At 36.0% G+C, this 14,993-nt stretch overlaps 1 protein-coding gene across 6 annotated transcripts in view; it reads right to left on the minus strand.

The window, feature by feature from the left end:
• Positions 1–14,217, minus strand: part of LOC128232324 (protein retinal degeneration B-like) — a 46,370-nt gene extending 32,153 nt beyond the window's left edge. For 2 of the 6 annotated variants that reach the window (XM_052945819.1, XM_052945814.1), the window contains exons 1-4: positions 14,073–14,217; positions 6,965–7,050; positions 4,078–4,693; positions 2,216–2,348 (exon numbers count right to left, since the gene is read on the minus strand). In XM_052945819.1, the coding sequence (XP_052801779.1) occupies positions 2,216–2,348; positions 4,078–4,155 (211 nt within the window). In that variant the 5' untranslated portion in view covers positions 4,156–4,693; positions 6,965–7,050; positions 14,073–14,217. The remainder of the gene's footprint in view (positions 1–2,215; positions 2,349–4,077; positions 4,694–6,964; positions 7,051–14,072) is intronic. The other 4 variants (XM_052945816.1, XM_052945817.1, XM_052945818.1 and 1 more) reach the window with 3 other exon arrangements.
• Between the last annotated feature and the right edge of the window lie 776 nt (positions 14,218–14,993).

Genomic DNA, 14,993 nt, shown 5'->3' on the forward strand with positions numbered 1-14,993 from the left:
GGGCAGATGAGACCCTAATGTGGCTTATATACAATTACTGGGCAGATGAGACCCTAATGTGTCTTATATGTAATTACTGGGCAGATGAGGCCCTACTGTGGCTTATATGTACTTACTGGGCAGATGAGACCCTAATGTTGCTGATATACAATTACCTGGCAGATGAGGCCCTACTGTGGCTTATATGTAATTACCGGACAGATGAGACCCTAATGTGGCTTATATGTAATTACCGGGCAGATGAGACCCTACTGTGGCTTATATGTAATTACCGGGCAGATGAGACCCTAATGTGGCTTATATACAATTACTGGGCAGATGAGACCCTAATGTGGCTTATATACAATTAATGGGCAGATGAGACCCTAATGTGGCTTAAATACAATTACTGGGCAGATGAGACCCTAATGTGGCTTATATACAATTACCGGGCAGATGAGACCCTAATGTGGCTTATATACAATTACCGGGCAGATGAGACCCTACTGTGGCTTATATACAATTACTGGGCAGATGAGACCCTAATGTGGCTTATATGTAATTACTGGGCAGATGAGACCCTAATGTGGTTTATATGTAATTACTGGGCAGATGAGACCCTAATGTGGCTTATATACAATTACAATGTGGCTTATATACAATTACCGGGCAGATGAGACCCTACTGTGGCTTATATACAATTACTGGGCAGATGAGACCCTAATGTGGCTTATATACAATTACCGGGCAGATGAGACCCTACTGTGGCTTATATGTAATTACCGGGCAGATGAGACCCTACTGTGGCTTATATGTAATTACCGGGCAGATGAGACCCTAATGTTGCTTATAAGTAATTACCGGGCAGATGAGACCCTACTGTGGCTTATATGTAATTACTGGGTAGATGAGACCCTAATGTGGTTTATATACAATTACTGGGCAGATGAGACCCCTGTGCAGCTTATATGTAATTACTGGGCAGATGAGACCCTAGTGTGGCTTATAAAATATGTAATTTCTGGGCAGATAAGACCCTAGTGTGGCTTATAAAATATGTTATTACTGGGCAGATGAGACCCTAGTGTGGCTGATATACAATTACTGGGCAGATGAGACTATTATGTGGCTGATATACACTTACTGGGCAGATGAGACCCTAATGTGGCTTATATTAAATTACTGGGCAGATGAGACCCTAATGTGGTTTATATAAAATTACCTGGGCAGATGAGACCCTAGTGTGGTTTATATACAATTACTGGGCAGATAAGACCCTAATGTGGTTTATATACAATTACTGGGCAGATAAGACCCTAATGTGGTTTATATAAAATTACCTGGGCAGATGAGACCCTAATGTGGTTTATATACAATTACTGGGCAGATAAGACCCTAATGTGGTTTATATACAATTACTGGGAAGATGAGACCCTAGTGTGGTTTATATACAATTACTGGGCAGATGAGACCCTAGTGTGGTTTATATACAATTACTGGGCAGATGAGACCCTAGTGTGGTTTATATCAAATTACCTGGGCAGATGAGACCCTAATGTGGTTTATATACAATTACTGGACAGATGAGACCCTAGTGTTGTTTATATACAATTACTGGGCAGATGAGACCCTAGTGTGGTTTATATACAATTACTGGGCAGATAAGACCCTAATGTGGTTAATATACAATTACTGGGCAGATGAGACCCTAGTGTGGTTTATATACAATTACTGGGCAGATGAGACCCTTATGTGGTTTATATACAATTACCGGGCAGATGAGACCCTAATGTGGTTTATATGTAATTACCTGGCAGATGAGACCCTAGAGTGGTTTATATACAATTATGGGGCAGATGAGACCCTAGTGTGAATTATATACAATTACCAAGCAGATGAGACCCTAATGTGGTTTATATGTAATTATTGGGCAGATGAGATACAAATGTGGTTTATATACAATTACCGGGCAGATGAGACCCTAATGTGGTTTATTTGTTATTACTGGGCAGATGAGACCCTAATGTGGTTTAAATACAAATGCTGGGCAAACGAGACCCTATAGTGTGGCTTATATTTAATTCCTGGGCAGATAAGACCCTTATGTGGTTTATATGTAATTATTGGGCAGTGGAGACCCTAATGTGGTTCATATACAATTACTGGGCAGATGAGACCCTATTGTTGCTGATATACAATTACTTGGTAGATTCTAATGTGGTTTTTATGTAATTACCTGGCAGATGAGAGCCTATGTGGTAGATCTTGTATGTGTACTGTCCTGTACCACCTGGCCCATCCAAGTATGGTTTGTTCTCCAGAATCTCAACCCCGCTCCCCGCTCCATGACTCTCTTCTCGACTCTTTCTCTGCAATGGTCAACCAACAACGACACATCAGTTGAGCCTAAATAAGCATAGCAACAAAGGTAAGCATAATGCACTGCACATATGTGAACATACACACACTGAAATATACTTGTACAGTGATTAAATAAGCACAAGCCCTGCACTAGTAAAATGCCTTCTTTGCATGCTCAAATTCTGGAGATTATTTAGCAGGGCTTGTAGATTTCTTTTATTCAAAGCACTAATTGTAAGAATTCAGGCTTGTTCTGCCAAAATTCTAATTTGATGACTGCTTGTATTGCAGAAATTCACATAAAATTATTTAATAACACCTACCCACAAAATTAAATATACCTCGACCACCCCAAACCCCCTAGGTCACAGGGACACCAACATAGTCATTGTCTAGCAATTTCAACAATCTCCCTGTGCTCAAACATCATATTCTACTTCCTCAGCCCAGACTTTTTACACAGAATATTTGACTTAATGCAAGTGTCACCTAAGGGGATATAAGTGAGTTAAGTTTGTACTAGATTTCTGCAGATTGAATATCTCAACTGCTTTAAATCCTCAATTTTTGGTATAAAAAAATATTAAACAGATATCAATTATGCGCAGGACTGATGTAGCTAAAGCAATGTGTTTCACTTTAGAACTCAGAATGTGTTATCTGGCTGTTGATCAAAATTGTATGTTATATTATACCCTTAAAAATAAAATAACAAAATTTCCAGTTAGAGAGCTGTCAAAGTGAATTTGGTCAATTTTAGGCTATTCAAGGGCCATAACTCCAGAATACCATAGATAATATCATTACGCTTTTGATCAAAATCATTTAAGATGATATCCTATACACATTGCAACAAAGTTTGGATAGGATTGGATAAAGTACATGAATGCTGAAGTGACAGTGGACAAGGTGAATTTGGTAATATTTGACATTTCAAGGGCCTAAACTCCAAAGTGAGTAATGTGATCAAACTGTTGATCAAACTCAGTCTGTAAACATATTGGCCAGGTTGTCAAAGATTCCTTAAAAACAATGCTCAAGTCAAAATGCAGACAAAGTAAAAATGGTAAAGTTTTGACAATTCAAGAGCCATGACTCCAAAGTGAATATGGTTTTATGACTCTTGTTCAAACTCTGTGAAGTTAAAATACCCATGAACAAAGTAACCCAAGTTTGGTAAACTTTGACTAGACGAGAAATGCTCAGATAAAGAGAATTCGGTGAAATTTTGACAATCAAGGGTCATTACTCCAGAAATGATAAAATGATCTGACTGTTCATCAAAATCAGTGGGGATTAAGTGCCCACAAAAATTGTGACCAGGTTTGGTACAGATTGGATTACAAGTAATCAAGTTACATGGACATGCAACTTTGTAATGCTGCAGATGTTGCTAATGATGACATTGCCTGCCATGTTATGCAGGTAACATAAAAATATCTACTTGTCTGTAAAGAGAAATACCTTTCTTAACTGTTCACCTCTTACAACCTGTTTATTTTCTTACAAATTACAGGTACATTTCAAACCTGTCTACATAATTAGGACATGACATCCAATGCTAGGTAAAACTACAAAACCTTTGTGTTTTAATGAGATTATCAGTTTGGCACAAGCTTAGTGATGATAGACTGTAAACAAGAACTACATTTATATACAATTTTATAGTTTGCACTTTGACACACAGATATTAAAAGACACATGATAATTCATTGCTGAAGAAAATGTTTACTGTACCTGGATCATATATAGTTGAGCGATACGGTACTCCTCCACACTCATGGGGAGGGAGATGCGGTACTCCTTCACCAGCATACTGCCACCTCAGCCCCCCCACACCCACAGTGGGAAAACTTCTGTTATCACCCTGACAGCCACCACTATGGGAGCTTTCAACACTCTTGGACCACAGAATGGTGGGCTCCCTGTTACCAGCCACTGTCTCCTGGACTGTTATGTACAACCAATGTTTTATCACGGCCAAATTCTTCCTGTCTGTGTTAGGCGGATAAAGACATCTCAAATCTTGATTTAAAGGGAGCTTATTCTTAAGTTATCAGGACTTGACCACAGGGTTTCCTGTCTCTATGCTTTTCAAACAAATTGTACTATATGTAAATGAAACACATCTTCCAAAGTTATTCCTCCATCCAAATTTCAATGTTTACAGCAATACATTGCTTACGTTTCACAGTAGAATATAGTCTGACTAGTGTTCAACAAGCAGTGTCCTTTAACTACATAACAGGGCAATGTAAAACATGTCCTTGTCCTATCACACATGTTCAGGAATTGGAGGCTCAGCCTGGTGTGTGCATGCTGATTTTAATCGTCCTCTGTTCAATATGCTCATCTGGAAAATAAAAGACCAGCCAATTTTAATTTACAGACAGACATGACAGTCAAACACACAGAAAAATCAGTACCTCTCCTGAATGACATGCAGATCTTCATTTTATGTATACAATCTTCTTCTGCGCACACTTTATTGTATGATTCGTACAAGAAAGTTCTGGTTTCTAGACTAAATGTAAGCCTAATGAAAGTTGACATGGTGTTGATAAAGATATAAATCCTCAGACCTCTCATACATGCTACAAATTATTTCAAGGCAGAACCTATTCCATCAGAATTATTTCATGTTCATCAGATAACACCATTTCTGACATATTAATCATGGAATGTATCCCCTATGACCTGCATTAGATATTCACCACAAAACATCCATATTCCATCATTAATTAATACTATATGACGGAACACTTAATATGAAGCTTTATTTTGAACTGGGCTAAGGAGGAAATATACTTATATCTTAAAAATCATTGAAAAAAAACATAAATTAAACTAAAAGCAAGTAATAAGAGTATATAAATGTTTATAATTGTATTTCTATCAAAGTGTAATAACTTATATATGTATGCGACCATGTATCAAAGCTCACATACCATTGAATTGAATTAGTTTGAAAACAATATTAATAATAAAAGAATAATCAAAATAGCATCCTAACCAGTCTTTCACTTTTATGATGATTAAGTACTCTGCTACTTATACAAGTGACCAAATTGAGACATGCAAAATAATCCACAGCACATTTAACATATCTAAGCACAAAATGCCAACATCTGAGAGAAAAGCGTCAGATTTCCCTGGAAATGGTGCCGATCATTCCAGGCTCCTACACAAATCAATACCATCTCCTATCACTGGAAACTGGGAAGCAACATTTCACAATATGGAGCTTCAGTGTACAAACTGTTGCAACCTCGCCTCCTACTCTTACATAACATATTTTAGAAAATAATAATTGTGTCCTTAGTTTATATGTTTTTTTAGCTTGCATTATCTATTTTGAGTGCATACAAATATGTTTGGTTGAACTGTAGGTTTACATCAGGGGTTAATGAAAGGGCCATTACTCTTAATGGTCTTCATTAAAACCATAAAAAAAAACACTTTCCATGAACAATAATTCTTTAAGATTAAACTAGTTAGTGTTTTTTTCCCTCCAACTTTCAATTCAAAACTGCCTGCCTTTTACCCCCCATACCCTGGCCATCACAGTGTCTGGCTGTACTTCCCAAAGTTACTTGACTGTTAAGGGACTACCAGGTTGCCTACTAGGTTTCCCTAGCACATCATGGGTCTGGTTTACTCTTGAAGAGGATTGAAACTCTTTCCCGGAAGTTGATTATCTTGACGGTCCTCCCCTGGTTCAACAATTCCCAGGGTATAATTTCTTTTGCCTGTTTCACGAGGCCTAAATCCTTTTGGTACTTCAGATGGCTTTACCTTTGGTATGCTTGCCCTTCAGAAACACTTTTCCATCCAAAGCTGTTCTGGCCATGTCACAAGTCAACAGTGAGTCATTTTAGGCTGCTCTGCAGGCAGTTTCTGAGTTGATAGGCAGCTTTAACTATTCCAGTGAGGTGGGAAATACCAGAGGTATTTAAGAAATTTGCAAACCAGACATGGATTTGAACCCGGGTCCTCTCACGTGCTAGGCCAGCATCATACCACTAGACCAACTATCTACCCTTCCTATACCAATTTATTATAATGGATGAGCAGGCATGTAAACACAATCATGATCTTTTTTTCTTCTGATAAAGGAATAAATAACCAATAGACCAGCTGATCGCTGTGATTTACATGTATATGTACATGTGGCCTCAACTCTATTTCAGGATATGAGAATGACTCATCTGGAGAGTCAATCAAATTAGAAGTGATTTTTACTGAACTATAGAGACAAGGAAGTAAGGCATGCACTTCTTTCCCAAGAAGATTTGTACTCGATATACTCGTCCCTGGATCTCTCATTGCCAGCTAATTTACTGGTATTTGTAATATTCAGGAAACCTCATCATTCACATATTATGTTCATCATACACACTTGTACGGTTAAGAGTAAAATGATTATTTTTCCAAATTTTCTTTGTACATTTTGATCTTAATGCAAAACACAACACATTTATTTTTATCCAACCTTCCTATATTATTACAGCTATTTGTAAATGTCAAATTTCATAAGAGGTTTTATGATACAAGATTTTTTTTTCTAAGGTTGTTGCCATAGTGTCCCATGACAAATATATAAATTAAGTGCTATTTTACTCACATCTTCATTGTTTTCTTTTATTTCCTGTTTGGGCTGGATCCCAGAAAAGTATTCGATGCAGCAGACAATCCAAGCTACATTCTAAGCTGAAACTCAACAAAAGTTTGCCATCACTATGAGAAATAGGACCTGCAGCCAAAGGTATGCAAATGACACTTGCTGTTGTGTATCACATGGGTTTCCCTCACACATATTTTACCCATAATATAGTGTAAACAATTTATAGTAAGGCGAAAAAAAAAAACCTGTGTTTCCGGTAACATGGCGAAAAAAAATAGGGTCGGTTGGTCGGGATTTTTTTTTTTTATACAGTTTCGATAACATGAAAAAAATATGTTGTATCAAATCAATTATAAAATAACTAAGCTTGCCATAATTAACAAAAAAAGTCAGAAAAAACAGCATTGTTTAATGTCTGAAATCATTTCCTTACCTTCGACTACCGTATTTTCCTGCCAATTTTGCCGATGAAATTTGGTGTTTTTTGTATACAATACTCCTTTATAAGACACGATCGTTTTTTAGAACAAATCAGTATAGTATTTTCTTACCAGCCTAGACAAAATCCTGGCAATTAAATGGTATCATACGGTGTGTGTGTGTAAGCTTATCTATACTCGCACTTGGGTCTTGCCCATTCGGCGAGTGCTCCGTTAAGAGTGTTAACTAGTCATTTTATGTTTTTGGAGCATAGTGCACAGACAGAATGTAACCCTGGTTAGAGCTACCTGGTTCTTTAACGTATCATACAGTATCCGACCGACCAGTTTAAATACAAACCATAGCCATGCGCCTTTGATCTAATTACCGCTCGTGCTCTAACGTCACAAATTGTACCGTTTGATCCGCAGCCGACACCTTCCTATAAATGTGTTGTTATAACTTTCGCAGGTTCATGTTTGGATTTCAGTTGATGGGACTTAAATTAAGGGAAATAAATAACCATTGATAACTGCGAATAAATTAATGTAACGATTAATGAAATGTAAACCTGGCATTTAAGCCTGCAAGAATTTGCAGAGCCTAAACGTATGAAGCCTGCATGAATATGGAAAGCCTATTGTAAAAAAAGTAAGTTCTATTTTGGACATGGATAAATGACACCGTGAACTATATCCCAAATATTTTCATTATGAAGACAGAAAAATGTGTCTCTTGTGATCAACCACGTGTTTGGACCATAAACATGCGTTTGCCAATTTGAAGATATCGGACAGGGAACGCTGAACTCTGCCATTTTGTTACCCTGTTGACAAAGCGTCTCGGTAATACATAATCAGGAATGGAAGTTTATTCTCTGGGAACAAAGACAGGCAAACAACGAAAATAACGACGATATATTTAATTTTTGATTTTTTACTTTTATGCCTAAAAAAAGATAAGGGTCGGCGAGGAAAAAATAGGGTCAGTCGGGTTACCGGAAACACAGGTATTTCATTTTTGGCCTAAACAATTTTTCTAGACAAACTCCGATGTTTTGAAGAACACTCGGGGAGAAGAAAATGCTGTCCACCATCTTCAATGTATGGAAAAACACCCTGTGCAGGTAACAGTTGCTGAGTCAAATTTCTGGATCAAAGTTGGCTTTTATTCAGTGCCTTGGGTTTTTTCAAATCAAGGGCAGTGAAAGTGATAATATTACCTGATAGCAAGAGACTATTTTGAAAGTCAAAGAGTGACAACATTTGTAATAAGAACAGAATATTTTAAAAGTCAGGTCCATCAATCTATAAGCATATGTCTGATTTAAAGGATCCAAAGAAATGTCTTGAAGCCCCCCCCCCCCCCCCCACATTGCTTGTCCTTTAGAGATAGTCAAAGGCAATAACATCAGAATGCAAAGCATAACAAGAAATATCCGTTTCCTGGTGAGAAAAACCTAAATATTTGTCCTGACCCATTTAAAAAAAAATATATATTGCCAGCAGACAAAATACTTTTGACAACTTTTTACTCCTTTGGCTATTGTATATCTTTTGGATTACTATATCCGATCTTCAGATAGGGGTCTAAGTACGCTTTAGATTACACCAATATTACAAAATAGGACCTGAAGACATCTCTTTGTATAAGTCCTAATAAAAATTGTAGTAAGGGCACAGTGTTAATATGATCAATATACAACATTTTTTGGATCAACTAAAGTTGGCTGCTAAAGCCACGTAGAATCAATTCTACTCTAACATGCCTTGATTTATGAAATAAACTTTTCAAACTTTTTCCTACACAGTGATCTTCCTTGACAAGCATATTGTTTCATTATGCAAAGGGAAGTAAGAGCTGTGTGGTGTTTTCATACATTTGATTTCTGCATATATCTCAAATATAAAATACATTTTATGTGCCAGTACACTTTAATAATCACCATTAAGCTTAATTGAATGACACCAAGGTGTATGATACACATCACAAAATTACATATGGGCGTACAATACACTTCAAGTAAAATATTATCCATACCTCTTCTTTATTGAAATGAAAAGACGTGTATGCAAATGTACTGGTTCTAAAGAACGCTCATGTTAACAATCACCCAGACAACATGTAAATGTACTGGTTCTAAAAAGCACTGTTGTTAACATTCACCTGGAAAACATGTAAATGTACTGGTTCTAAAGAGCTCTCATGTTAAGGTTCACCTAGGCAACATGTAAATGTACTGGTTCTAAAGAGCACTCATTTTAACAATCACCCAGACAACATGTAAATGTACTGGTTCTAAAGAGCGCTCATGTTAACAATCACCCGGACAACATGTAAATGTACTGGTTCTAAAGAGCGCTCATGTTAACAATCACCCGGACAAGATCTAACTGTACTGGTTCTAAAGAGCGCTCATGTTAACAATCACCCAGACAACATGTAAATGTACTGGTTCTAAAGAGCGCTCATGTTAACAATCACCCAGACAACATGTAAATGTACTGGTTCTAAAGAGCGCTCATGTTAACAATCACCCGGACAACATGTAAATGTACTGGTTCTAAAGAGCGCTCATGTTAACAATCACCCGGACAACATATAAATGTACTGGTTCTAAAGAGCACTCATGTTAACAATCACCCAGACAACATGTAAATGTACTGGTTCTAAAGAGCGCTCTTGTTAACAATCACCCAGACAACATGTAAATGTACTGGTTATAAAGAGCACTCCTGTTAAATTTCTCCATTATAATTTATTGAAGCCAAAAAAATAATTCTGGTTCAGGTTACCTAAACTACAAAATAGGCACTTAAGACCCTACCATTTTATGGTTTGTCGTTTTATGAAAACCTCAGGTTTAAAACCTTCTCATAACAAAAAATGTGTGTTTTAAAATAGTTTATAGTAGTTTATAAAGCGATAAACTGAAGAATACTCTTAAGCCATTCCCCAATGATGAAAATAACATTCTAACAAAGAAAAATAACAAGGAAAGAAGCCTCAGTAACCAACCAAACCTGTTTCTGGACAAGATGCAAGTTTAACCACACATTTTTTGGCCTAATAGCAAAAAGACATTTTCTTACTACTTTAATAATATGCAACCACACAGACTGAAGATTTGTTTTTTTCTATTTGCAATTAATGACCTGATAAATAACTGCAGTATTTACTGAAAATCAGTCAAACTAGCCATGCTACATCAATTGGAGTGATCTCCCCTTATGAATCTCATGAATAATAATTTTTCACAGAGTGTGAACCAATGTCGGTTTTAATTCGTCAGCTCCTATTTTGAAAAAAAAGACATATTTTTTTTTTATGTTTTCATGTGCGTTCGCAGGATATTCGGTTCTAATGTTATTTAGCATGGGAGTCAGATATCTCATAGAATGTTATCAATTTTTAAATGAAAACACCTGGAATGTGTTCCATCTTAAGACCATTTATAGACCCAGGCAAAATGTAAACAAAAATCCAAGATGTCTTGTTTTGTCAGATTATCGGTGATTATTGCATAAAACATTTGCTGACAGTTTAAAACCACAAATGCATCTTGCAGAATTATAAGGTCTATAAATTAAGAATGTCTCATTGAATACATTATTTGCTTTTAACTACAGTTCAACACCGCTATTCTGAACACCATTTGTGTGAAATTATCGCTATTTCGAAATTATTTTTCGGTCCCGATTTTACTTCTTCTTTGTTTTACTAAATTTCTAATCTTTAATCCAAAATTGCTAGTCTGAAATAATCGCTATTCCGAAGTAAAAATTACGGGCGCAATTTGGTATTTCACACCTATTTATCCATTCTTATTTGGAACTCGATCATGTCATAGTTTTTCACACCATACTGCGAAAGTGCTCGGGCATCCGCTTGAGGTGACAATGGAGCACAATTAGCACTTGTTAAAGAATGACATTGAGCACGCGTATGTTACAAACATTGATGTAAAAAAATGGGCGATTCATTTGGTTGATGTAGTGTGTAGTGCTGGTTAACACAACCTGAATATCGGATCCGTTGTCTAGTGGTAACACACTTGATTATCAATTCAGGAGTTGCAGTTTCGATTCCCCATCACATCACTAAAGATACTAATCGTCTTTTGGGAGGGACGTTAAATGGGGGTCCTGTGCGACAGTGCTATACAATAGGGGGACGTTAAAGAACCAGGGTAGCTCTAACAAGGATTACATTCTGTCTGTGCACTATGCTCCAAAAACCTAAAACGACTAACAATCTTAACGGAGCACTCGCCGAATGGGCAAGTCCCGAGTGCGAGTATAAATAAGCTCACTTACCACCACCTGAATATCGTTCGAAAATGTCTCATCAGATTTGATTACCGCGTTGCTCACTCGACCCAGTAGCGAAACAATTTGTGATATGTTCTGAATGCATACTTGTGCTGTCATTTTGTTTTAAATGTTTATGTTGTTTTAATAAAGAAGTATGATAACAAATTATTTGCCATTCATTATACGAAAGATCACTCGTTGGTACCGTGTAACCTACATTGCAATCTTCACGGCTTAGTATTGCACGTCATCTATAATTCGCTAACGCTGTCATTTCTTAAAATTGTTAATCCGAAATATTGCTATTCTGAAATAATTACATGTATTAGGGGTCCCTATGATTTCAGATTTAAGGTGTTCAACTGTAGTTTGTGTTTGTCTCCAGTTTCAAAAAAACCTTCCTACCAGTTCCCTCTCGAACACAGGGTATGTTCATTGTGTTTATGTAGAAACATTCTGAGAAAAATGCCTGATTTAGGTAACATCTAATATGATTGATTAGTACTGTAGTTAATAAAAACAAGAAGATATTTTGGGTTTCAGTTAAAAAATCAGTTTGTACATTCTTTCATATGTATGTAAAATTTCAATATTTTATTGAATAAAATGTTTATATCACCAAAATTTTAATGATAAATGAGACATTTTGGAAAGTTGAAGATTTGTGTTTTGTGTATTTCACAAAAAATGAGAAATGTCACAAAACTGCACAACACTAATTTTAACAGCAGGTCATTTTTTTCATTTGTGTTAAAGCTGCACTCTCATAGATGGACCATTTTGACAAGTTTTTTTTTTGTCTTGAAATGACCCAAATATTGCGTAAATGTTTGGAAACTGGTGATATAAGACTGGTGATATAAGATCAGATCACAGTTTTTTAGTTTTATGTTCTACAATTGATGTATTATGGCTACAAGCCTTACTAATGATTTAAGGAGCATGACATTTTTGGTAGTTTTCCAAATAATTGAGATCTGTTATATTGTGAGATATCTAATACAACTGAATTGAAAGCATTGGTGTCAAAATCAGCTGATTCTGAGACAAAAATTAAGGTTGTCAAATCAGTCCATCTGTGAGAGTGCACCTTTGATAACCTTGTTTACTTTCAATACAGAGGCTTTATGTATTTTAATGCTTTCTGTTAAGATATATTTAGGGTATCCTTTTACTTAATTCTTCTTTCAGTTGTTTGCAGTGTTTTCTTTTTGGAATTATTTCAAATATTATATTATATAATATTTACTTGTAAATTTTTACCACCTGAAAAAAACAAAATCAGGCCAAAATAGCTAATAAAATGGCAAATATACATGTTTTCAATATTTAATGCATAAATTACGCTGTGAAAGAGTTTGTCTTAATCAAGATGTTGTTTATTTTTTTCCAGAAATTCATTAACATTATCTGCATTTATCAAATTAAGAAAAAATACGTAATTGGACATTTTTTTCGCTTTCGAAAAGGGGAAGTAAATTGTACCAAAAAATCACTCAGCTTCGCCAAAGGAATACTAGACAGCAAAAGAAACAACAGCTGTGACTTGACAGGAAATTTTCGTTGTCTTTTTCATTCATTTATCAGGTTCATGTACCTACAATAATGAGCAATCAGGGATACTTTTTAATTATTTTGACATTTCTTATGTATCCTCTCAAGTCTGCTGTAGTAAAAATATCATCAAAAGAGTTTAAGATGACTTAAAATGAAACTTAAAAATTGGGTTTTAATTGCTTGACTGTTTAAGTTAGTGCATATTAGTTGTTGTTAATGGTGGGTGCAAATTTATCAACAGAAAGTTTAGGTTGGATGTCAGAAATTCTGATCAAATCATGTTGCAATGCTCTTATAACTTCACTAGCACTTTCTTGGACCTGGAGGCTTGTTAAACTAGCACTTTCTTGGACCTGGAGGCTTGTTAAACTAGCACTTTCTTCGACCTGGAGGCTTGTTAAACTAGCACTTTCTTGGACCTGGAGGCTTGTTAAACTAGCACTTTCTTGGCCCTGGAGGCTTGTTAAACTAGCACTTTCTTGGACCTGGAGGCTTGTGAAACTTATCTTATTGGGAAGTATTGTGAGGTTTGTTGTTTTTTGGTTAATAAGGCATAAAACTAGCACTTTCTTGGACCTGGAGGCTTGTGAAACTTATCTTATTGGGAAGTATTGTGAGGTTTCTTGTTTTTTGGTTAATAAGGCATAAAATGTTTCTTCTATAGATTGTTATAAAAGTTAAATACTGCGAGCAACAACATATTTTAATAGCTGGTCAAACTTGAAGGGGCGTGGTCAATCAGGTGGTCATATAAATGCAAGTATGGTTTGAAACACAAACGAATTAAGCATGCTATTACATAAAATGAAATAACTCACCTACAAACATTTCCGTTATATATTCTGAATTTCAGTATTGCAGGAAGTGTTTACATTATGAATATTGGACTTTTCAGTTAACTGTGTCAAGAAGATAAACCGGTTTCGCAGTTGAGCACTGTTCATGAGGCTACACACAACTAATTGATACATCAATATGATTATATTGAAAGGATTTGGTTTACGCAAAATCCTTAATTGTGTATATACACAGAAGACAAAAACATACATACAATACAGTGTATAGTTTGAACGATGATACAAAGTGAAAATTAGATAATCATATATGCATTCCTAATAAGTCCGTGGGTGGGGTGGGGGTGGTGGGGGTACTGAAGTGGGGACACGTCTAACGGCCACCCGAAAGACGGTTAATAATTTAAGGCATGAGATTGCATCTACGATCACTGGGTTGATTGCGGAGTGTCTTACAACTAGTCTACGGATTACATTTAAAGTCCAAGCAGCCGAATTGTAAGTAGCATCATGTATATGGGCTTAACAGCGTAGCCTCACGGTAGATTGTAAAATTGTTATAATCAATTTCGTTTGCATTATACTCTGCTCAGATGTAATGTTGGTAGCTATCAAGAAGAATTTCGTTAGTTGAGCTAACCAACCATTTTTAAAGCTCTGTATTAAATAATTTTATATTCTACTTTTTCTTCTGTGTTGGTCTTGCTACAGAAATGCCAAACAACAGGGCAGTAGTTGAAATTGGATTATTCTGTTCACCAAAATTGAAGCAACGATGTACCTCTTCGCCTTAAAGTTGAACTTGTTATTAACAAACAATTGTGTGATTAAGCATACTGATTGTTTTATTTCTTTAACAGATCACGTTTGATTGTAGATGGTTCCATCTAAGTGCAACACGGCGTGCGGTGAGCGGTGACTTTAAATGTATATATATATATATAT

This window comes from Mya arenaria, chromosome 4, assembly GCF_026914265.1.
Source record: "Mya arenaria isolate MELC-2E11 chromosome 4, ASM2691426v1".
Classification (NCBI taxonomy): domain Eukaryota; kingdom Metazoa; phylum Mollusca; class Bivalvia; order Myida; family Myidae; genus Mya; species Mya arenaria.